Here is a 23,465-nt window from a genome sequence, read left to right as displayed (position 1 = left end):
AGACCCTTGTTATGACAATGAATAAATCGTCTAACTGCCTTTTCTAGGTAGAAAGAGAAGAACTAAATAAAACTTGAGCTTCCTGTTGTGTGTTTATTCAGTCTGGTGTGACCTGAGGCCAGCATTGCAAGCCCAGCCTGGCTCAGCACTGATGCAGTTCAGACTCAGGCAGTGAATGCTGAGGGGCTGGAGTGTTCAGCCAAGTTCAGACCTTCTGCAACATGTTTCTTCTGTGATGGTGCTGTTTTATTGGAAAAATAGAACAATAAACCTCATTTTAACTGAGGATGGGGAAAATAACAATCATGTACCAAAGGTAAAACTGGAGGTTAGTTTAACAAAGCTTTTAGACTCGGAAATGCATAGAGAACAAATTCCAGTGGAAAAGCCATATGCATGCAAATGTATGCCAAAAGTGATCAGATTTATGCCAGCCAATCCTCTTAGACTCATATCCCTTCAAAATGCCCTGAGGAATTCTTGGATTATGAATTAATGCCACTTAATTCTTCGTTGGAGCACAGTATTGCACTTAATCAGGCACTCAAAAACAAAACAGCTCTTAAGACGACCTAAAAATAGTTGAGCTGAATATCTATCAATTATGGAACTTTATTAGAGTAAGCAACCTGCTGTGGGAAATGGGTTTACAGAAAGTGATGCTTCTCTTCAGAAGGGTGATCTCATGTCTGTCTCCTGTGGTGGTGAAGGCAGGTCAGTGTCTGTGAGCCTAATCCTTCACAGGCTCTTTTGGGCTCAGGTTCCTCTTGGCCTCTGGAGCTTGGAAGACAAAGCTTTATTCTTTGAGGCCTTTCAGGAGCCTTGTAGCTTGCTGCTGCCCAGATCTGCATCTTACTGCTTACTCCACACACTTTGATTTTGCTGGTTGGCACTGAATTTGCTCTGTGCCTGCCTTCGTGCTGGTTGGCTGGAGGAAGCACACACCATCCTCTGCACTTCTGCAGCATAACCCAAATTCTAGAGAGATGGATCCAGATCAGTACCTGCAACTATTTGCTGTGCCTGATTTAAGTCCAGTAAGTCTGTCACCAGATCACAAAGCCCTTTTCAAAGAGAGAAGCATATTGGACATTCATTTTACATGTCACTTCCATTTCTTATGTATTTGCTAAACCCAAGTGTGGGATTAACCTGAGTTCATCATGTGAAGGGGCACATATGCCTTGCCTCTCTGATGTTCAGTCAGGTGAATTTAATTTTGCAAATATCTTGCAAAATACTTTTTTTTTTTCTTGTTTGCCTTCTAAGTTTTAATTTTTTTTTCATCCCAGCCCATTCTGTCCTTCCCATTCCCTGCTTCCCACTTGAATTTTGGATTGTGTGAGTTCAGAAACACAGGTCCATGGTAATTCTAATTCAGATTTATCTGCACTATTGTTTCTCATCAAACTACCATGATCAGCCTTGTCAGGTCTTGAAGAGTTGTAGGTTAGTGAATGCAAAGGATGCAGCTTCCTTTGGTAAGACTGACACTACTGCCCTTGTATCCTGTATCCTGGCCTGCTGCTGGTTTTCTGCTTCTCTCTGTATGTTGCATTGCAAAGCTGATCATTTGTGGACCTAGCTGAGCAGGTCAGATATTTGGGAGATTGGGAACAGACAGCAATTTGGAGTGAGCAGTCTCCTTACCTGCCACAAGCTGTGCTCTCCTCCTCTGTCAGTCAAAACTCTTGCCAAATTCTACTTCTGTATTGCTGTTGCTTTTAGTCATTATCTTCCTCCCTGAGCTGATGTGGCATGGTGCTGAAGGACTGGTGATACAGGCTTTCACCTGAAATCTGGAATGATACCTCTAGTGAAAATAGGCTTTGTTTCTGATGCAAATAAGCAGCTCTGGATTCTGGTAGGATCACATTGCCTCTCCAGCTCCTCACATCCTCAAGTGCAGGTTGCACCAGAAGTAGTGTAGCTCCTTAATGTGTCCAGAGTGCTTACTGTTGAATCAACAGGTGGATTCTTGCAGTAGCAGCATGGAGCTATGATTCACTTCCTCATTGTAAAGACAAAAGAGTTTTAAGCTTTTGACTAACCACTGATCTTTATCTGAATCGTACATGGGGAGTACACAGTTATTTCCATAAAACTGATTAAAAAGTAGGCAATTATCACATCATACCCTCCACACAGACTACTCTGAGGCCACAGCTGTAATGCATATTAAACACCTGTAAGTATATCTGATCACCTTTTCTGACATCCAGAATTTTTGTTGTATTATTCCCTGACTTGTGGACACTGCATATTAGCCAGAAACTTCATTTTCCATTGTGAACAAATGTGAGTTAAAATCCCATTCTGCATGTCCACATCCCAGCACTTGGCACCTTTCTGGTAAGGGGGACATGAGGGTGCTTGTCCTGGAGCTGAGAGCCTTCCTCAGGGCTCTGGAAGGTGTGGTTGGTCGTGGTGCACCTCTGCATGTCTGGAGCAGGAGACCAGGCACTCCTCAGGGAATAACTGCATTTTTTTTTTTCCCCTGCAGAATAGCAAACCTGAAAATCCAACTGGCTAAGCTTGACAGCGAGGCCTGGCCCGGCGTGCTGGACTCTGAGCGGGATCGTCTGATACTGATTAATGAGAAGGAGGAGCTCTTGAAAGAAATGCGATTTATCAGCCCCAGAAAATGGACTCGAGGAGAGGTGGAGAGACTGGAGACAGAGAGGAGGCGCCTGGAGGAAGACCTCCAGGCTGCTAGAGACACTCAGAGCAAAGCTCTCACTGAGAGGTAGGTTAGTGGGCACAGGGCAGTGCCTTTTTGGACAAGAGGTAACTGGGAGCAAGCACCTGCATCCCCTGGCTGACTGCCCACAGCAGTGCCCTCACATTCCCAGGACACTTTACTCAGAGAGCTTCTGAACTCATCTCCCAAACAACCCATCTGCAAGTCTTGCTGTGCTAGTGGGGAAAGGTTGCTGTTCCTACAATGGATCCTTTATAGGAATGTAAAGAATGCTCAAAATAGCCCAGTGTAGTGTTAGTGTAGTGTAACATTTCTGTATGCAGCCAGCACCTCACAGCAGCTTCTACACTTGCTGTGCAGTCTGGGCCTTGGTAAATGTCAGCACATGGAATTCTAAATTTCTTAAATTTGCTGTTTGTTCTGAGCATCCTTGTATGTGATTCCTGTAGGATCTGGTATTTGACAGGGCTGTGGGGCTTGCAGGGAATATCCTGTGAATCTAAACTAGCTGAAAAAAATGCCAACTTTCTTCCCTAATTTTACCTGTGTTGCAGGGGAGATCTCAGGGGAATGTACAGTGAGGATGAATACTGCATTAGGCATTGCCTACAGGTGTTTTACAGTCTGGATACATTAATGAGGATGGCTCAGCAGTGTTTCTGGTTGCTGCAGTCTCTTGAACATATATGGAATAGGCACACTGCATTCATTCTCTCTGGCTCCACATTTTCATTTCTTCTACGTGGTCCAGCTGACACCAATTTTCTGTATAGGCTTTTTGTGGTTTTATCGTGCTGGAAAAAATGTAAATGTCTTGGCCGTGAGACTTTTACCTGCCTGAAGTATCTGTGGTTTGACAAATGGTTCTGGTCTTGCCATAAGGTGAACACCTCCATGAGTATGATCACATTCTAGAGTGCCAAAGACATAATACATGCATGGGGAAGGATTTTATGTCCAGAGGTCTGTTCAGTTAGGGTGTGAGCACCCACATGCACACGTGTTTGTCTCAAACCAGTTCAGGTGGGAAATAAAGCTGAGATGCTGCTAAAGCCAATAATGTAAAGCTCTAATGAGATGGTTAATAACTAAATCAAGTAACCCTTAATCATCCATAGACTTTAGTGGAAGGAAATGAAGACATTTACACTTTTATTAGCACAGTAACTATAGGAATGCAGTAGTGCATAGTGAGTAAAATCTGCCCAGCTCTTTTGAGGCCTGATCCTAGAAGTATTAACTTCTATGGTACCAGCATTAATTATTTTGTGTTGTTGTGAATGTTTTCAGGACTGACTTCTGCATTTTAAAAGTTTCTAAAGTTGGTAAACACTTACACATCTTGACCAAATTCTGTCCTGGGTATTCCTATCAACTTTTGTAGGATTTCACAGCAAAAAAGCAGATTTTTCATTTACTCCTTATTTAAAACAGTAAATGCTGCTTTAGCTTGTCTCTTTCTTTGATCTTCTCTTAGACTGAAGTTGAACAGCAAAAGAAATCAGCTTGTCCGAGAGCTGGAGGAAACCACACGGTTGGTTGCCATGTTGCACACCCAGCTGAAGAGGTAGGTGACCCTTTCCAGCAGCTGTGGCTGCTTTTGCTGCACATTGTGCCTTTCCCTGCTGACAATTCCAGCTCCCAGCTGAGGGCTGAAAGGCCTTCCAGTCCCAGAAGTGACCTAAGGCCCCTGTGTAGTCAGTGGAAGGAGAAGCCTTAGGATCACAGGTCAGTTTAGATGGGCACTTTTCAACGGGCTGAACAACCTCCTGGTGGTGCCTCTGTCTCACAGCAGGAGTTTGCACAGTCCCTTCTATTTCAGTAATATTCAGGTGACTAGGGATAGCTGAGATTTATTCACTAAAGTTTGAGTTACTGAAGTATTACATTAATAAAGTGTGTTAAAGACAGCTTAACAGGCAGCAAAAGGAGTGAATCTCACTAATGCAACTTCATGTTAATGGATGAATGATCATATTTCTTTAATTCCAAGTGTGCTCTGGCTTGCAATGTGGACAATATATAGAAATATCCCTGAATCTGTTGTGGTTCATATTGTGCAAAGAATGGCTTCTAGTTCAGGCTTTAGTTTTGGAAGAACACAGGATTGTTATTTCCAGACTAATGCATGACTGCAGGCACTAAGGCCAAATCATTTTGCTAAAACTATACTTTTATTATTCTGATAGCAAGTTTGGTGGGGTTTTTGTTTGGTTGAGGTTTTTTCCTACCAGTGTGTACTGAATTTACTCTGTTTGTAGCTTCTGCTCCACTTGGATTCTGTTTCATTTTGTGAAGATGACACCGAAAAGACTGGAAAGAAATCATAGTGCAAGACTGACATGTAAATAAGCCAGCATGGCGAATAGCTATCTGTGAGGCTTTTATGCAGTGGAAATGCATCATATTTTCATTTCACCTAGCTGATTAGGGATCTTTTGAGGTGACCAAGAAGCATGTGAAACTAATTTCTTCCTAACTGTGTGCCCAGTGTTCTTGGCATGCTCCTTCGTAAGAATAAGTGTTTGTTATTAACCCCATAATGCAAAATGTCTGGCATTCAAGGGCATGTACAAAAGGAAGTTGAGCCCAGTTTTTTTGGTAGGGAAAAGATTAATTTAAAACCTCTCCTTTTTCTTAGTAAAGTACACTGAAAAGATGTAAATTCATTAGGCTTCAACAGATGTGTATATACTGCCAATATGCAAAAACATCTATCAGAAGCTTTTTTAAACAAATGTGATGCAGTGCACATCTGTCAGAAGACATTTCCTGCCAAAATTATACTAAATAGAGCATACTTGCCTTTTTCTCATAAGGTCATGGACATAATTATACAAATATAGCTTCCAGCTTTTACCCTATAAATAATAAATAAGGGATTATTAGGCTTATTAATACCTCACTGTTTTTCAGTGGGGCAACTTAAGGCACTTATACATATTCAGAAATTTTTCAATAGCTAATCCCTATCTGAAGTGAGGATCAATAATGACCAAAGTCTTCAATATGCAGAGCAGGAGTCTTGGTTTAGTGGAATTTCTAGAGATGGTACATGTTGTAGTCACTACTGGAATACTTGCTGGGTCTCCTGAGCAGAATGCTGTGCTGTGGTGTCTGGACTTTCTCATCTGAACAGACTTCTATACAGCACCTGCTTAAAATTAATTTTGTTGTCAGTTATGTTCTGCACCTAGAACTCTAGGGATAAATAAGGCGTGTGAATTGATTTCACAGCCCAGCCCCCAGTTTTTCCCTTGCTCTCTTGGCCCTGGATTCCATGTAGCAGTCTTTCACATGGATGAATCCTGCCAGCTTTCTGGGAACTGCTGGCTGTTGTGATCTCTGAGGGCCAGTTCCAGGCAGCTGTGATATTGCCTTTTGGCTGCAGGTCCAAGATTGAGGCAAATGGAAGGAAATTTCCATATGGTCAGACAGTTCATTGCAATAACTTCATCTTCTTGCATGGGCCTTGCTGGTTTTTGCAGTCTGCTTTGGAGATTAACAGGAGCCATAGATACTTTCCAGAGAGATGTGGGAGGAGGGGGATGGCACTAATTTTAATTGGTTTGAAACTGCTCATTAGAGTTGTTTTGGCTAAATAAGGACTCTCAGGAGTCTGATATGGTGAGTAGAAAAATGTGTATGATTGATAGTGTTTTGCTGAGCAGTGACCCACCGTTTCTGCTGTGTAGACTGTGGTTCTGGATTGCTCTGGGGACTAATGCGTGTGGCCTGAGCTAACAAAGCAGCACCCTGTGGGCTTAGAGATGTGGTGACATTGCAGTGTTTTCATGAGAAATCAGAATACAGTGTCATGTTTTCTGACTTGTTTCCTTCAGTCTCTCCACCAGCATGCTTTCCCTCTCCTCGAGCAGCAGCCCTGGTTCTCTTGCATCTAGCAGAGGATCTCTTGCCACCTCCAGCCAGGATTCGTCCACCTCAGCCAGTTTCACTGATCTCTACTTTGAGCACCTGGAGCAGTTGGAGCAGTTGGACTCGGAATATCAAAACAAGCTTGACTTGTTCTTAGAAGGAGCCACTGGGTTTAGGCCATCAGGCTGTATCACCACTATTCATGAGAATGAAGTAGCAAAAACTCAAAAAGCAGATACCACGAGTCGCATGCAGGCTCTGAGGTCCTTGTCTGGTACTCCCAAATCCATGACATCACTGTCCCCAAGGTCATCTCTCTCCTCTCCATCCCCACCTTGCTCTCCACTGGTGATAGACCCACTCCTAACTGGTGATGCCTTTTCAAGCCATATGGATTTCGATGATGCAGAGATAAGTGCAAATCTGTCAGAACTCACTCTAAACGCTGGGAGTGGCAACTGTAGACTGGAAGAGCCTCGAGCAGGAGATAAACATCTAGGTCAAGGTATGGTAAGAAAAGATTTGCATGCACTGCATGTATTTATATTTAATGTAGTTCATAAAGCATTGAGAAGCAAGTGTTTCAGAAGCTGTCTGTCATCTTGTTATCTTTATGTTAAAAAATGTTTTCAGCTCTGTGTTCTGTCTTGTTTGGGAGGAAGGGTTGGTATTTTAATTTGTACACAAGAATACTGATCTAATGAGTCTTGCAGGAGACTGATTTAGGTGTGTTTTTATTGTACACAGATGCGTGTGTACACAAATCACAGGGATTTCATGTGCAAATATGGATTGTCATGATGGGATTCCTGGTTTGATTTGGCACTAAACTATTCAGAATGTCATGTATTGTTTTGGGTCTGGGAGACACACAGTGCCATATTGATACAAAGTTTTTGACCAAGCTTTTGAGGAGGTCTGGGAAAGCCATTTAGCTAAATAGTTAACAAATTATAGTAATAATAATCCTTCCTCACCACCTCAGTATGCATAAAATCCTGTTCTGGTTCCCAGTAAATCAGTGGCAATGAATTTATTAATTTCAGCTGAGCAGACTTGTCAAGGCTGTGCTTCAATTCTGCTGTTTTGGTCTCTTAGCAACAAAAACGTGTTTAGATTGTAAGCATGATAAAATAAGACATTTAGAGACAGTGGATGTTCTCATATATGCATATGGCTTGTTGGTGGGTGGGAAGGGTTCATCCTTTTTTGGAAAGGATGGGCTGAAGCGGATGGAAAGCAGTTGGCACAGCCAGGGCACAGTGCTAGGGCCTGTCTGAAGCCCTTGTGACTGTAGTTGGGTTAAATCCAATGAGTGAAAGGACTGGGTTTGTAGCTGCAGTGAGGAAGAGCTTTAAAGGCAATATAAACTTGCAAGCTACTCCTGTGAACCAGCAGTACAGTTTGTTTCTGCTTTTTGTGGATTATTGAACAGCCTGTGTGAATAAAGGGAACTAGTACCATGTTATCACCGCCTTCTGCATTGAGAAGGCTGACACTATTTAAAACACAATAAAAAACACAAGTGCAAGTCTTCCCCTTTGAGCTACCATTTTCCTACAAGCGAGAGGTATTATGCATTTGAGTAGGAAACACTAATTATTCTTATTAGAACTGGATGCTGATTAGTTTTAACCTTTTTAGCTCTTCAAGATTTGCCAAGGCTGTTAAAGTGAAAGCTCAGGTGTTAAGCAGATTAAGTGATTACTGCTGTTAGCCAGTCAGCAGACAAAATAATCACCATAAGTAGTTTATTTCAGGGCAATAATGAGATGAGATTCTACTCCTCAGGCATTTTGGGGGTGGGGGCTCAGTGTAGCACCTGAAATGCAGGGGCTGGCTCTGGGGTGGTCAGTCCTGGGCAAAGCACGCTCACGTGTCCTGGAAGCAGAGCTGGACACTATAGCTGAGGGCTTTGCTGCTGCCTTCTGGTAGAGCAGAACCTCCTCTAGCTTTGAAACTGAAATAAGGTTGCCTTTCTCACCTGAAGAACACCTGAGCGATTTAGGGGAAACTAATAGCAAAACCTGGAATCTGGCAGAGTCCAGCATTCTCTGATTAAATGGTCTGGATGTGAGGACAGTGCATGGCATGGCTCTTCAAGGCCCATTGCAGGAAGAGAAGAGCAAACTTCAAATTCTTGATGTGAGTGAAAAAAAAAAGGTGAAACACCACAGGTAGTGTTATCCACCTGCTTGAAAAAATGGAGGAGAGTTGAGTCAGTTCTGAACTCCTCCTTAAACTTTGTTATTAGTGTGCTATCTCTTCAGAGACTTAAGCTAAAAGCTGAAAGTCCAAATCTTGTGCTAATTAGCTGCATGAAAGGGCTGAGCTTTCCAAGTCTTTTGCAAAACCAGTAAGGAAAGGGGTGGCTGGAATTGTTGTCAGGGGACCGTTCATCTTTATTCAGCTTTACACTGTAGCACTCTGCTGCACAGAGATCACTGCTGTGCACTTTCTGTACTCACCCCCTTGGCCCTGAGGTGCTGGGGGGAGGTGGTCAAGAATGAGGCTTTCTGTGTTGGAATGACTCCATGGCATTGGGAACTGAGGGAGAAAGAGAGGTTTGGTGTGTGGAGGCCAACCTGCAGTGCCTTTCCCAGTGAGCCAGTCCCATGTAAAGGGATTCCCAGAGCAGCATTTGGTGTGCAAAACTCAAAGAATCAGATTTAGGAAGCCAGCCAGTGGGGAAGAAGTTATTTTCCTATTAAAACCATGGACTAGGAGGTATGAAGGAGAATTGAGGAAAGAAGTTTTGGCCCTGTCTATGTACCTCTAGCACAGCCTATGATCCACAGCACTGCAGGAGCCTGGTCCTGGCACGTGGCAGGAGGGAGGATGGATTAAACTGGGAATGCCAGTGTTAAATGGATCCATTTGTTTCAGTTAATGACTGATACATTGTGTTACAGGTGCTAACCTCTATTCACAGGGATTGGCCTATGGGGAAAAGGTCTGGACGTTCTATTTCTGTCCACTGGTTCCATGAGAGTACCAAGATGAGAAATGCCATTTGGTGGTAGTGTCAAAAAAAAAATCTGTGGATAAATGGGCCCGAAATGGCACAGGTGTCTCAAGGCACTGGGGTTACCTGTAGCACCCTCTACTGTTGGCTTACAAGTCCTTATGTCTTTACAAGTCCTTATGGTATTCCAAAAGCCTTGCACACTTTTCCACCAGTTTATTCAAAGATGGATTAAATTCATTAAATAGCTTTGTGAGACTGTGAAGAAAACAACACCAAAAAAAAAATCTGCAAAAACAAACTCAAACCCCAGAAAACCAAACAGAACCCAAATTTGCTTTATAATAAAGAAAATATGCATTGGAAGCCATATATTGGCTTGGGGGCATGTGCTTGTCTAAGTCTATGGGAAAGAAGCACCACTTCTGAAAAAAAGCCCGTTGGAGAGGAGTGTACTGCTCTGCTGCTGTGGGGTTCCAGCTGCTCCCAGGGTGACACATGGCATCTCCTCACTCTTGGAGCAGGGCTCCCTCATCCCTGAGGATGAGAGCCAAGAGCTGGGTATGGCCCAGCACTTGTTAGCCACGTTGGCAGATGGAGTTCTCCAGACTCTTGGCTGCAGCTCCTCTCCACTGAAATGTTCACGTGAAAAGATGCAGAATTTGCAGGTTTCCAGGGAGAATCTTTCCCTGTTTTGAAACAGAAGAAATTGATGTGAGATAACACCTCTGTGTAAAACTTGCTTCACCTTCTATGGTTTCTCTTCCCTATCTTCTTTTTCTTGTATTCCTGCATATGACTGCTCTTTTAAATCCTATAAATCTCTTTCTTTCCATGTTCAGCTAGTTAACCTGGTCTTTCGGGACCTGCCTTTTCTCCTGTGTACACAAACATTTTGGATTTAGGTGGTGGGTTTTTTTTTGCTGTTTCCCTCTTGGTATGAGCTCTCCAGGTGGGATATGCAGCTCCATGTGATGGATACCTGGCCAGAGCCTGGTCAGCAGTGCTTGCCCAGCCACTGCTCTCTGGGTGGCTGGGAGCAGAATGATCGCTGCCTGCCTAAGGGTGCCTTGCAGTAGGAGCTGGTTTATTGGTCCATATTTATAAGTTCACTAGAATTTAGAAGTCCTGCTGCATCTGAACGTTGCTCATCATGTCATGGGTACCTCCCTGCCTTTCCAGGGCTTTGGAAGCCTCTCCTGGCATCTCGTGCAACGACCTGTGCCCAGAGAGGTGCCAGGGCAAGCAGCCGTAACACACCCGTGTGTCATCTCAGCCCTCACACTGCTGCAGGGCCCAGGAAATAGATGGGCACTCACTGTGCAATGAAACCCTCTCTCAACTCCACCACACAGTCTATTCCTCCTGTTTTCCTGGGTGTATTTCTTCTTCAGGGTAGTTTGGCACATTACCTCACTTTAAGGCCACCTTTGAGCTCAGTCTGCCCTACCTGTATCCCCTCTGTTTTCAGAAATGTGCTGTTGCTTAACAATACCTGGCAGGGGGAAAAGAATGCAATTCAAGGGGAGGATAAGAAGAAAAGCTGCTGCTTATCCAGACAGTTTGTTTTCATTAACACCTGCTTTTGGTTTTCCTCTGTGCTTTCCCGATAGGTGTAAACACAGCTGGAGGGACGGCGCTGAAGGTGGCAGGTGTGTCAGCTGCAGTGTCTGATGAATCTGTTGCTGGAGACAGCGGCGTGTACGAGGCATCTGTACAAAGGTAGACATCAGATCTCTCTCCAGGACAAAGCCAGTGACTCAGCTTTGCATCAGTCAGCTGCAATACTGCTGGTTATGACCTTTGTTTGTAATTCAGTGGCTAAAGTTCTCAATCTCAGCTTTCTTAATACTTCTGAAAAAACTGTGAGCAGGTTGAATTTGATTATCAAAATGACCTATGCTTCCCATAACAGAAGCAGCTGAAAGGAAGCTCACAGAGAGCTGTTTGAACAGCTGGCCTGTTTGTGAAAGTGCTGGTCAGCTGTGGGTGCTGCCTTGGCAGGGGGAAGTGGAGCCATCTGGTAGGTGGAAAGCTCTCTTCTCTCAGTCAGTGAGAGGGGACTTTGGGATGTTTAAGGAAGCACCTTGAGCTGCCTGATGGATGTGCATGATGCAGTTCCCAAGTGCATGGAGCAAGAGCAGGATGTGATGCCCACAAGACTTCTCCCACTAAGGGCACATCTGGGAGTCCCTGCTCTTGCTGGCTTTCTGGATTGTCTGTGGGGGCTTGGTCAGAAAGTTCACTGGAAGAAAGTCACTGGAAGAACTGATCTTATTGGTACCTGCATGTAATCTGGGCTTTCCTACTGTTTTTATTAGCATTGAGGGGAATTATAGGGTCGTTAGTTGCGGAACACAACTGTAGAGGTGAAATAATCACTCATCTCAGATTCCCCCTGTTCATTAGTTATCTTCATTAATTTTCTAGATAAATTACTAATTTTTATGTTTACAGCACAATTCACTTTGACAAGGGAGTGCAGTGCTACAGTAAATTGAGCTCCTGGACTCAAGCAGTCAGACACTTGGGTGTCCCAGGGCCCCTGTGTCCCTTCAGTGGGGTGGGGGGCTCTGTGGAGAGGGGAGTGGGACAATCACAGAAGGCATCCCATGCACACTCACATGTCTGATGCTGGTGTTTTTTGGGTTATCAGCTTGCCAACCCCTGTGGTGCCTACAGTGTCATTTTGGTGCCTGTCCAAGTGGTGAGGGTGGGATGAGCCACCCTCTGCAGCTGAAATGTAACGAAATGCAAGAGAGTGCTAAGCAGTAATTTGGAAAACACTTAGAAGAGAAGAATGCTAATCCTGCTTTCATGTGCTGCAGCATAGCCTCTTGAGTCAATTAGACAATGAATGTAGTTTTGGGGACTTTCAGTGCATAAAACTTGGGAGGAGGAATACATTGAGAGGGAAATGATGCAGAATAGCTGTTTCCAGCAAAGCCAGTCAGTGTACTCTGTCACTTTTAATGTACTTAAGAAAGTTTGATTTCTTAAAGAAACAAAGGAATTACTTAAATCTAATAAAAGTTGAGAATTTTTGCTGTCATGATGCAGGACAGGATTGCAGTTGTTAAGTCACATTTCTCTTGCTGGGCAGTCAGCCATTTTTACTAAAAACCAGTCAAGGGAACCCTTTAAAAATCCCCCACTGCCTTATTTTTCCAGTCTTTTGTGTGGCTTTTTTTTTCTTTTGGCAGTGAAGAGGGAAGGCATATGACTTTCTGCTGATAAGCACTGTAATACATACCTCTAAGGCTGATTGCTCTTACTTCTTAAATGGGCTTTCTTTTAGCTGCTAATTTTACAAAATCCATATACCAAACCACTGAATGGAAGGGAAAAGTTCTTGTATCACCTACTTCAATAAGAGGCAAATCAAATCCTTAATTGTTGTTGCTTCCTTTCAGACCATGTGTGTCAGAAGTGATGGTGTTTGACAGTGATGATACAGAAGCAGTTGGAACAGCCAAAGTGCAAATTGCAATGAGGTATGTGCAACATATTTTATTGGATTTGCCTTCCAGTGGGAAGAATGATAAATGGGATAGTGCTTTCTGTGCTGTTTCCTTCTCGTGTCCTATTAGTATTAACTAACTGATGCCCTTTTTTAGTGTAATTAAGAATTACACTGGACTCCAGGAGGTTCTTGGTTGCCCTCTTTCATTTCAGTGGAAATCAGCTGGTGATACTGATAACTGGTGGTATGAGGGTGCAAACCAGCAATAAGAGCACGGGCAGTGCTGGGCTGGAGAGAGCCTTTGGCTGGATTGCAGAATCCTTAAGGGTGCACCTTGGGTGGGGAAAACTGCTGAGAATAAGTGGCAGTCACAATCCCTGACCTCATGTGGATCCCACAGTAGTGGGTAAGGTGTAGGAGGGCAGGCAGAGAGATGTCCTCCTTACATGACTTTTTGGAAGTTATGTGGGATTTGAGAAGAAGAAGTAGTACAAAACTCACTTGTCATGGCCATCCAAAGCAAAAGATTACTCATTACATCCTCACTGTTGTACTTCAGGTATTTTTACTTGTAACTTTTCCATATTGTAGCCATTAAGGCCTCACAAAAAATTGTAGTTACAATGCAGCAATTTACCTAGTCCCCAGGAAAAGCAGTGTGTGTTATTTGAAATCTACAGTCCATTGTATCTGAATTCTTAAGTTCTGGATGTTCTGGAGTGTTCTATATTCTGGATGTTCTGGTAGCAAAACTTGATGTAATAGGAAACTGGTCTTGTTTTAAACTGTGGGCAAGTCATGGTCACATTATAGAGTTGTCTTGCTTGTAAATTTTTGTATTGTTTGTGTGGAATACTCAGCCACAGAGTCCAAGGCAGAATTCTCTAATAATAATGCTTTTCTGTGTGTTTCTGATTCAGATATGATGACAAAAATAAACAATTTGCAATATTGGTCATCCAGCTGAATAATGTTCCAGCACTGCTGTTACAACAAGATCAAAAAGTGTAAGTGGGTGAAGCAAACACACTTGATATATTTGTGTTGAATCCCAATGAGAATGAAAGTGAGATTGGCTTATGAGTTTTCACACACTTAAAAATTTACCTTTCCAGAGATGTTTTGTGAGGTGACACTTATGAACTAATGAACTTGTAAACTGAAATAAGGTGCAGTTTCTTCCTCAAAGGTCTATATTCACTGGGGTAGGATTTGCCTGGAATTAGCACTGGCTGGTGAGGTTTTTAATTGTAGCAGTGCCTTGAGCACCTGCATCAATTGAAGAGGGAGAGTTTGTCCTGCTGCAGAACTCCTTAGACACCTGCACAGGGTTGGGAAAATGTGCAGCTACTGCTAGACTCATTCCAAGCACAAGGTCTTTAAACTCAACTGTGTGCTGAATAAGCTGACAAAAAATTGGATTCATTTTTGCTGTTCCTACCTACAGAAGGGTGTGAGCAGTGTGACAGGTTGCACAGATGTAAACAACCACGTAAAAGAGGATCCCATGATGTCTGAGTACGAGGTTCAGAAAGATGAAGTCTGTGGCAACTCATGCCACTTCACATCTCTGATGCTGTGACGAGATGTTCCTTTTTTCTCAGTTGACTGCAGCTCCAGAGAATAGGAAAGGACAGCAGTGTCCCCAGTGCTCAGTTGACTTTCACTGGGGGATTTGTGGGAGAGCTGCACGCTGCAGGGCAGTGCTGAGTGCAGTGCTGTTCCCACAGGAACATCCGCGTGGCCGTGCTGCCCTGCTCGGAGAGCACGAGCTGCTTGTTCCGCACCAGGCCGCTGGAAGCTGCAGACAATCTCGTGTACAATGAAGTATTTTGGGTTTCCATCTCCTACCCGGCCTTACGCCAGAAGACTTTAAGAGTCGATGTTTGCACTGTAGATAAGTCTCACCTTGAAGAATGTTTGGTGAGTATCCAGCTCTATTTTAATAACTCTGTGTTTGTTTCCTCTTTTTAATTAGACACGATGTTACACTCTTGAGGTATGGCAATTTCTGTGAAAGCCTTCCTGATAATCTTTAGCTATGTGGTCTCTCCCCCACAGCATTCTTTGCAATGACAATTTCCATCAGGAAAAACAATTATGAGATAAATGTTTTGTTACAGAACTACCTTGTCAGACCACTAGATCTTTCTCCTTCATGATCTGATGTCAAACTCTTAACTAGTTTTCTTCCTTTTGGAAACATTTTGATACTGTAATTGAGAACCAATTACTTTGGTTTTGGATACATCAGGTTGTATACTAAATGTAATGTATTAAATGATGACAAGGCAGATGAAGAGAAATGAATATACAAATATGAATATACAAAGCTAAAACATCTGGGTTTGGGCAGTGATTTTTGTCAGCCTTACAAATTTCTTGAAAGGCAGCCATCCTCTCCTGTTCCTTTCTCTTTCTCTTTGAAGGTCTGGCTGTAAATTCTCCCTCCAGCAGGAGCATTGTTTGTACTTCTGGATTCTGGTTACAGTGGAGCTCTAGAGAAACTCTTGCTACTTACATTGGAAGCCCTTGGCAATGCTAAAAATAATTAAACATAAAGCATTACCAGTAGTGTTAAAATGGGATAAACAGGCAGTTTTTGTTGAATTTGTCAAAATTAATCAGCCCTGGATTTTTACTCTGATTTTTTTTGACTGGTGTAGTAGTTGTTCATTTTAGTATTACACTAAAACTGTGTTTTTGCTCTCAATAGGGTGGAGCACAAATTAGCCTCGCTGAAATATGTAGATCCGGAGAGAAATCAACCCGTTGGTATAACCTCCTTAGTTATAAATATCAGCAGAAGCAAAACAGGAAAAGTAAACAAGGAAACAGCCACTCTGAAGTACCCTGCACTGAAAAAACAGTAAGAACAGCTGCTTAAATTGAACAAATCTCTTCTAAACAGGACTAGCAAGAGGGTTTGTGTGGCTGTTACTATAGAGAAGGCTGCTGTGTTTATATTTACAACTTGAATGTGCTAAGTGCAGCAAAATAATTAACTTGTTGATTCCAGATGTGCCCTTGTTCTGGGCTAAACACTTACTGAAATGTCTGCTCAGGAAGCTGAGGGATGTGTAAGTGATGTGTGAGCTCCAGCCTTCCTGCAGTGCTGCCATGAACTTGATGGGCAAGTCAAGACAAAGTTTGCACATGCAGGGCACAGAAGGTGCTCAGCCTGGAGCTGCACACCTGCACGTGCTGGGGGAGCTGGGCCAGCTGTGCTCACAGGGCTGCACTGAGCTCTGTATGCAGTGGGGCTGGGGGCTGCTCTGGGGCTGTTCTCACCACAGAGGCTGGGTACTCTGCGGTCTCTGAGAGTCCTGTCTTCACAAAAAGCCTCTTTCTCTCCTCAGGACTCTGTCTCAGCACTCTTAGAGCAGACAGCCGTTGAACTGGAAGCTGTGGAGAAGAAACTGGAGGAGAGCAGAAGCACTTTAACTAGTGGAGAGAGCTGGTAGGTGCCATCCCACCATCTTCTTCTTGTGGAGTGATCGGAGCATTTGGGTGCAGAGGAAAAAGCAGATTATACTGAACTGTGGGAGGCTTCTTTTGCTGTTTTGGTGAAAAATCCTGTTTCTTCTGTTCTGGAGGCTGTGCTTAGAAAATGAGAACAAAACTGATAAATGTTGAAAATTGTCAGTAGCACTATGCTAATTTTGTTATTTGTACAATCTTCTATGGATGCCCTGAAAACTCCACTCTGTGGTGCAAGGCTTTGCTTGAATTTTAATGTGGCTGTTCTTTATATGGATCAGATTCAGATTTCCTTAGAGAAGTCCAACATTTGAAATAGAAAGCAAGCCTGACCAATGGGATTGATGGAGAAGCCTGCTGTGAGTTCAAGGGAGCTGAAAAGGGTGTTAAAACAATGCTTCAGTTTTGTCCAGTAACACTTTTTAACTAAGATTTAATGGCATCCTGAGAGCTCAAGATGCACTTGCCTTAAACTCAGACCACATGGCTGAACCCTCATCTTGCTTCTTTTGAAGCCAGATCAGGATGAAGTTTTTGGCAGTAATGTGGTCTTCTGGTGCAGCTTCTCTCCTTTCCAAGCCTGTGTTTGTGTATTCTCAGTGGCTGCAGGGCCTGTCAGGTACACCTGGCTGCCCTGGGGACGTGTTTCTGTCCAGCAGCTTACAGGAGGTACCTCCTGCTCCAGCACCAGAATATTGTCCACAACAGGCCAGTTCAATAACAAAGCTGTTCTTTTCAGGCAAGATGAAGAGGTCCCTGACCTGGAAGAACAGGATGAGATCAGTGAAAATGAAGCAGAGGAGGAGGAAGAATTCTGTGCTGGAAAATCGCTGTGGGATACAGAAGAAAGTCTGAATTCCCAGCTGCACACAGAGATAGCAGTGAAGGTACAGTCAAGGGCCTTTTGAACAGAAAGATGATTTAAGCTTCCGTTGCTCTGCTGACTGGGTTGTTGCTGAGCTGAGCAAGGCTACAGCAGTTATTTGAAAACTCACCATTGATGATTAAATGTTTATATACCTGAAATCTTTGTAAATAACTCTGTGTGACCATTTTGTCCCACAGCACTATTTCATGCCTTCTTTTTGCTGCTCATGAAAACTGTTTTTATTAATGTGACAGTGTTTTTGACCTTGTTTAGGTCTGAATATAGCTGTAGTCAAACAGGGGTGTGCTGTACACAGCTCTCTCTGTGCATCTTTGGATCTTTGCTGCAGATGGCACAACAAGTAAGATAATGGTCTTTAAAATCATACCTGCTCTCTGTGGGATTGCCAGGTCACAGTGATGTGTGGATCCACAGGCAAAGCCCATTGGAATCAATTGTGTTGTACAGCAGTCAGTGGATGCAGAGCCCTTAGGGAGCAATGCAGTTAATGCAGCAGAGCTCCAGGAGTGAAGTGTCAGGGCACGCTGCATGAGAAGGGCTAAAGAATGTCTGGGTTTGAATGCAGCAAGCACAGACGTGGCACAGGTGGCTGTCACACAGCCCTGGGGGGTGTCCTGGGCACATGGAAAGCTGGCATTTACACTGCACTGTGTGTCTTGCAGGTGGATAAAGAGACCAACACAGAGAGCCTTGCACAGTCCTCAACTGTAGTTCGTCCAAAAGACAAAAGAGCAGCAAATCCACCCCAAACTCAGTTTGTCAGGGGTAGCACCATCATCCGCTCCAAAACATTTTCCCCAGGACCGCAGAGTCAGTACGTGTGTCGGGTAAGGAGAATGAAACCCTGAGCTTCTAAGTGCTTGTCTTCACTCAGTCTGTATTTCTCACAGAAACACAAAAGTGCTTTCTTCTCTCCCCCTCTGACTTCAGAAGTTGCTCTGTCCTAACCTCCTGGACAGCATCTTGCCTTGGAACTAACAGTATTAAGCACAAATTTATCAGATATATATGTGCACATATATTTGTGGCACATGCAGCTTGTTGAGATGCTCAAACCTACCTGGAAGGGCTGCTGTAGGGCAGTGATGAATGAGCTGCATATTAAACAGTTTCCTGCTGCTTGAAGTGTTCTGTGCTAACTCAGTTAGCTCTGTCCACCTGACTTCAGATGAGGTGAACATAAATCCTTGATAGAAATGGAAAGGTAAGTACCTGATAATATCAGCAAAAAAGCTGTGGAAACCTGAAAGTCACCAGTGTGCTTTGTGTGAAGGTAACTGAACAGGCCATGTGTTGGGTCAGATATCACTTCCCCTGCTTTGAAATGTTTGTTTACAATTATTTCCTGAAATGAAGGTCAGAATAAACCAGAAATATCTTGTCTTTTAAGTGGAATTGGCAAACAAGCAAGCAAGCACTGTATTTTATGATACATGACCTGTCCCAAGTGGGCAAGCCCTTAATACAGCTGGGCCAGACTTGCTGTGTAGGTTCTCCCTGGTTCAGAAGCAGGTGCTTCCAGAAGAACAAACCTTACTCATTCTGCTGGAGTGGTACAGGTGCTGTGTCCCAGTACATGCAGATCCCAGTGCCTGTTCCCCTCCTCCCTCAGCTTTGAGAAGGGACATGAGAATGGAATAAAATTAAGCCTTGCTTGAGCTGAGCTCTTTGTAAGGGTTTACAGACAACCACAAAACAATGCAGGCTGTTTGTAACATGGCAAGTCTTCAGCTCATAAACCCAAGGGGAGAGCTTTCAGTTAAGCTTGCCTCTTCCACCACTAGCTTAAAATACAAGTTATAGAAAAATACAGGTTAGAGAAAGCAGAAATCTCTAATAAAATAGTCCCATGTTTTACATATGCTAGGAAAGAGTATTATTTTTTCTACTACTTACAGCTTATTTTTCTGGGCTGTTTTGCCCAGCCTGGTTACTTGCACAGGAGAAGAGCAGTGGGGCAGAGTTCCATATCATAGCCTAACTTAGTGTCTCCTTTGCTCACAGCCTATTCCCAAAAAAGGGACAAAGTTCAAGGCCTGTGGCAGGATCTGGCTGTGCCAGTGCATGTTGTGTACTCAGACTGGGGTGACAGCTGTCTGCCTTTCACAAAACTTCACAGTTCTGCTTACAACAACCTCTGGTCTCACTGACAGCATGTGTATGCACTGCTTGTATTTCTTTCATGAAAGATTTGTGTTTTTCACCTTCCTTTTCAGCTGAATCGCAGCGATAGTGACAGTTCCACACTATCCAAAAAGCCCCCCTTCGTTCGGAATGCAATGGAGAGACGAAGTGTCAGAGTGAAACGGGTAAGAACATCACCACTTTTATTTTCCTCTAACACAGACACATGCAAAAATCATAAAACTGTTTTGAAAGAAAAATTTGCAAACATAAATCAGTTGCCACATGCTTTCATTCACAACCTTTTCTTTGTGTGCAAGAAGTCTCTCAAGGATTCTTTGAAATATCAGATTATGACAGGAATGTTTAAGTTAGAACTCAATTAAAACATTTAATTTAGGAAAATGGTTCCTGGTATTTTCCATCTTGTCAGAGAAGCAGCACAAACAGTTTTGCTGTGTTTATTGTTGTGAGAGTCTTAAGTATTTATAATAAATTTGAGGAGCTGGAAAAGAAGATGAGAACAATGTCTCAGATGCTCAGGTGACCCTGTTGTAGTGATGCCATGGCACACAATAAACCCCTGTGCCCATTGTGATGGAATCACTAAAATTCCCCCAGGATACTGACACTGAACTCCTAAGGAGATGGTTTTTTTGGGACAGCTTGTGTTTGAAACTAGCAGAAGGCAATATGTTACTGGAAAAAGGAATCACAGGTTTTTCTGCAGCACTGTGGATTCAGCTGAAGATGAAACATTAAACTTAGGAGGAAGGTGTGCAAGCAAGACTTGTTCGATTTGGAAACGCTGCCAAGGGAGAACTTGAGCAGAAGCACAGAAATGAAAACAGTTATCTGTAAGAATTCTTTGTGGTATCTGTCTCAAGACAGACTGGAAAGCAGGATCAATAGAGATAGTTTGTTTGAAGAAAAGCATTAGAAAGATGGGTCTCACGATGTATTCGGCACTTTCTGGGTGGAGTGGTTGGGACAGTTCTCCTCAGTGTGTTCACACACCCCTTCTCTTCCAGCCTTCAATCAAGTCCTTCGGTACAGAGCGCCTGATCCGCACCTCACTGGACCTGGAGCTGGACCTGCAGGCTTCAAAAACCTGGCACGACCAGCTGGTTCAGGAGATCTCAGTGCTGAGGGAACTGAAGGAACAGCTGGAACAAGCTCAAAGTCAGGGTGAAAAAGAGTTGCCACAGTGGGTGAAGGATGATGAGAGGTTTCGACTGCTGCTGAGGCTTGTGGAGAAACGAGTGAGTCATACCTGCCTTGGGGTTTCGTTCCACTCCGTGGAGAAATGGAGAAATTGTGGAAACGGGGCTTTGGACAGTCAGAAAATGAAGCCTGAGCACTGTTAGTCACTCTTGTGTGCCTCATAAGGCTCTATCAAGCTGTTAGTCCTGAGCCCTTGCATTCACCAGCACAGAGATTTGCTGCCCTAGCAGAGGTGTGAATACGAGAAGTCACAAATGCCATCTGTTCTGCCAAGTGTGTCCCCCCAGTCTGCAGGAGGTGTGGTGTGTGGTGGTTGGCACTTACCTTACTCTACATCACACCCTCCCCCGTGCACAGGGCTCCTTCTCAGCTTCTGGGATTTCTCAGCACTTCTGCTGGCAGCAGGCAGAGACCAAGCTATGCTGGCACCAGGTGTAGGAGGCAGTTGGTGTGAGGTGCTCTTGGGGTGCTGTGTGTGCTGATCTTCTGCCTTAAAAGATCTATCAAGACACAAAGAGAGTACTGACAGAAGCCATTATTCTTACCACAGGTTGGAAGGACATCTTACATAAAGCTCTCTCCCTTAGAATGGTTAGTTGTCAAGCTTCAGTTTAGCTTCTGTGGCTTGTGTCTTCCAGAGTCAACAGGTTCCAGACCCCTCAGACCTGCAGCTGAAATACTGCTGTGTTTGGAGGTCAGTTAGGATAAGATAATTCCTCCTGGAAACACAAACAAGTCTCCTTTATTCACATAGGTGCAAAACCCAGAACACAAGTGTGAGCTGAAGGCTGATAAAATGATGAGAGCTGCTGCCAAGGATGTCCACAGGCTGCGAGGGCAGAGTCGAAAGGAGCCTCTGGAAGTGCAGTCATTCAGGTAATCATAGGTACAGGGGAGGAAAAAATTGACTACTAGCATGATTTTTCTGTGGATGACTGAGATGCTGATGAGGAAGGCTGATCTCTGCAGAAGTAGTTAACTGTTCTGCTTAAATAAGAGCTTCTGTATTTTCATATCCAAGTATAAGCTTTGACTCAGGGAAATTAGTTGCAGCACTGCACATGATCAGAGCAACCAGCATTCTCCAAGTCATTCCCCACCTGGCAACAAATTATTTAACACAGAAGGAGCCCTTTGCTTCCCTAAGTAACAGACCCAGAAAAGAAAAAACCCTGAGCCCTACTGAAATGGCTTTTGATAAGGTCAGTAATGTGGCTTTAACTCATGTCTGATAAGTAAATAAAAGGTGTAGGTTGTGAGAGGATGTACATCTGCTCCCTGTGGGGACAGCTGGTGGGGTAAATTCTCATGTGGATGATGGACATTTCTGGCAGGATTTCTGTTGCATTAACAGCTGATCATCTTCTTTCAGAGAGAAAATGGCATTTTTCACACGGCCGAGAATAAACATCCCAACGCTCTCTGCGGACGATGTGTGATCACCATAAAGTATTTGCTTTCTGGACAATTCTACAAATGCAGATTGGCTTTTGAAGTTATTTATGTGGTATTATGAAGGTACCAAGGCATTTGTATATTAGAGCTTTTGTCAGTATGTGGATGTTTCAAAGATTTTTAGGTTAAAGTTACATCATCACAGAAACCAGCATTAAAGTGACAAGATTGTATAGTTTGTATATTTAGGAATGTATTTTTGGGAAATAGAATTTTAAATAAGAACAAATACAGCGTAAGGTGCTGTTATTCTTAAATAATGCTGTTTAGACTTTTTGTACAGCTCTACCTTTTAGAGGTTTTACTGCAATAAAATAAATTTGAAGGAACCTCACCCCTACCTTCTATGATGTTCTGCATCGGACTCTCCTCTGAGTGATGTATTTTGTACCCTGTGGGGAATGCTGGGAGCCAGCTGGGACTCCCAAGTGCTGTGAACGAATTCTCTGTGAGCTGTGAAGCATTTGTGTTTCCTGCCAGGTCATAAAAGTAGGTGTGAAGTTCAGAATACTTGCACTTTTAACGTTTGTACTACAGCTCATGTCTGTAATGGGTCTGTTAAGGTAACGTGGGGAGCCCATTGAAACCACTGCTGTGGGAGGAGGGCTGCAGGTTTAAAGTCCATTTTAGGTTTTTCCAATAAAGTGACCTTTCTGGACAAACCCGCCTTCTTGCTTTTTGTGAGTGAATCTTCTCATCCCCTGGCACCTAACTGGGGTTCTTTTGTGTTGCCAGCTGGAAGCATACACTTTTCACATCTTGTCACAAGAGATGCTGTAATGGACACATTTCATATAATCATGGAATATGCTGAGCTGGAAGGGACACACAAGGATCACCCAGCCCAGGCCCTGTCCCTGCACAGACACCCCAACAATCCCACCCTGGGCATCCCTGGCAGCGCTGTCCAAAGGCTCCTGGAGCTCTGGGGCAGTGCCCGTTCCCTGGGGAGCCGGGGCAGTGCCAGCACCCTCTGGGGGAAGAGCCTCTCCCTGACCTCCGGCCTAAACCTCCGTGGCACAGCTCCAGCCGCTCCCTCCCTCTGCCCGTTTTGAACCCACCTGCTGGGGCTGGGACACGTTTCAGTGTGCTGGGTGGTGGCACGGCATGCGGGGCTCAGGGAGGGTGTGGGGGTGCTGTCGCCCCTTCCCTTTCCCCACTGCCGCTCCCCTCACGCCGCCCCCGCTCCCAGGGCAGCGCTCCCGGCCCCGCCGTGCCGCCCGCCGCGGTCCTCCCCGCCGCCCGGGGGCGCTGCCGCCGCGGCCGCGCCGCTCCCGCCGCCTTCCGC

General features: G+C 44.1%; 1 protein-coding gene across 2 annotated transcripts in view; it reads left to right on the top strand.

Moving 5' to 3' along the window:
• Positions 1 to 22,839, top strand: part of WWC1 (WW and C2 domain containing 1) — a 66,592-nt gene extending 43,753 nt beyond the window's left edge. For both annotated transcript variants that reach the window (XM_053991012.1, XM_053991013.1), the window contains exons 9-23: positions 2,504 to 2,746; positions 4,179 to 4,268; positions 6,544 to 7,082; positions 11,156 to 11,264; positions 12,956 to 13,036; positions 13,926 to 14,012; positions 14,736 to 14,928; positions 15,722 to 15,874; positions 16,365 to 16,465; positions 17,225 to 17,372; positions 18,037 to 18,201; positions 19,591 to 19,683; positions 20,530 to 20,760; positions 21,477 to 21,598; positions 22,095 to 22,839. In XM_053991012.1, the coding sequence (XP_053846987.1) occupies positions 2,504 to 2,746; positions 4,179 to 4,268; positions 6,544 to 7,082; positions 11,156 to 11,264; positions 12,956 to 13,036; positions 13,926 to 14,012; positions 14,736 to 14,928; positions 15,722 to 15,874; positions 16,365 to 16,465; positions 17,225 to 17,372; positions 18,037 to 18,201; positions 19,591 to 19,683; positions 20,530 to 20,760; positions 21,477 to 21,598; positions 22,095 to 22,161 (2,422 nt within the window). In that variant the 3' untranslated portion in view covers positions 22,162 to 22,839. The remainder of the gene's footprint in view (positions 1 to 2,503; positions 2,747 to 4,178; positions 4,269 to 6,543; positions 7,083 to 11,155; positions 11,265 to 12,955; positions 13,037 to 13,925; positions 14,013 to 14,735; positions 14,929 to 15,721; positions 15,875 to 16,364; positions 16,466 to 17,224; positions 17,373 to 18,036; positions 18,202 to 19,590; positions 19,684 to 20,529; positions 20,761 to 21,476; positions 21,599 to 22,094) is intronic.
• Positions 22,840 to 23,465: the final 626 nt, after the last annotated feature.

Source organism: Vidua macroura, chromosome 15 (genome assembly GCF_024509145.1).
Source record: "Vidua macroura isolate BioBank_ID:100142 chromosome 15, ASM2450914v1, whole genome shotgun sequence".
In the NCBI taxonomy this organism is placed as follows: Eukaryota; Metazoa; Chordata; class Aves; order Passeriformes; family Viduidae; genus Vidua; species Vidua macroura.
This window is presented reverse-complemented; position numbering and strand designations above follow the sequence as displayed.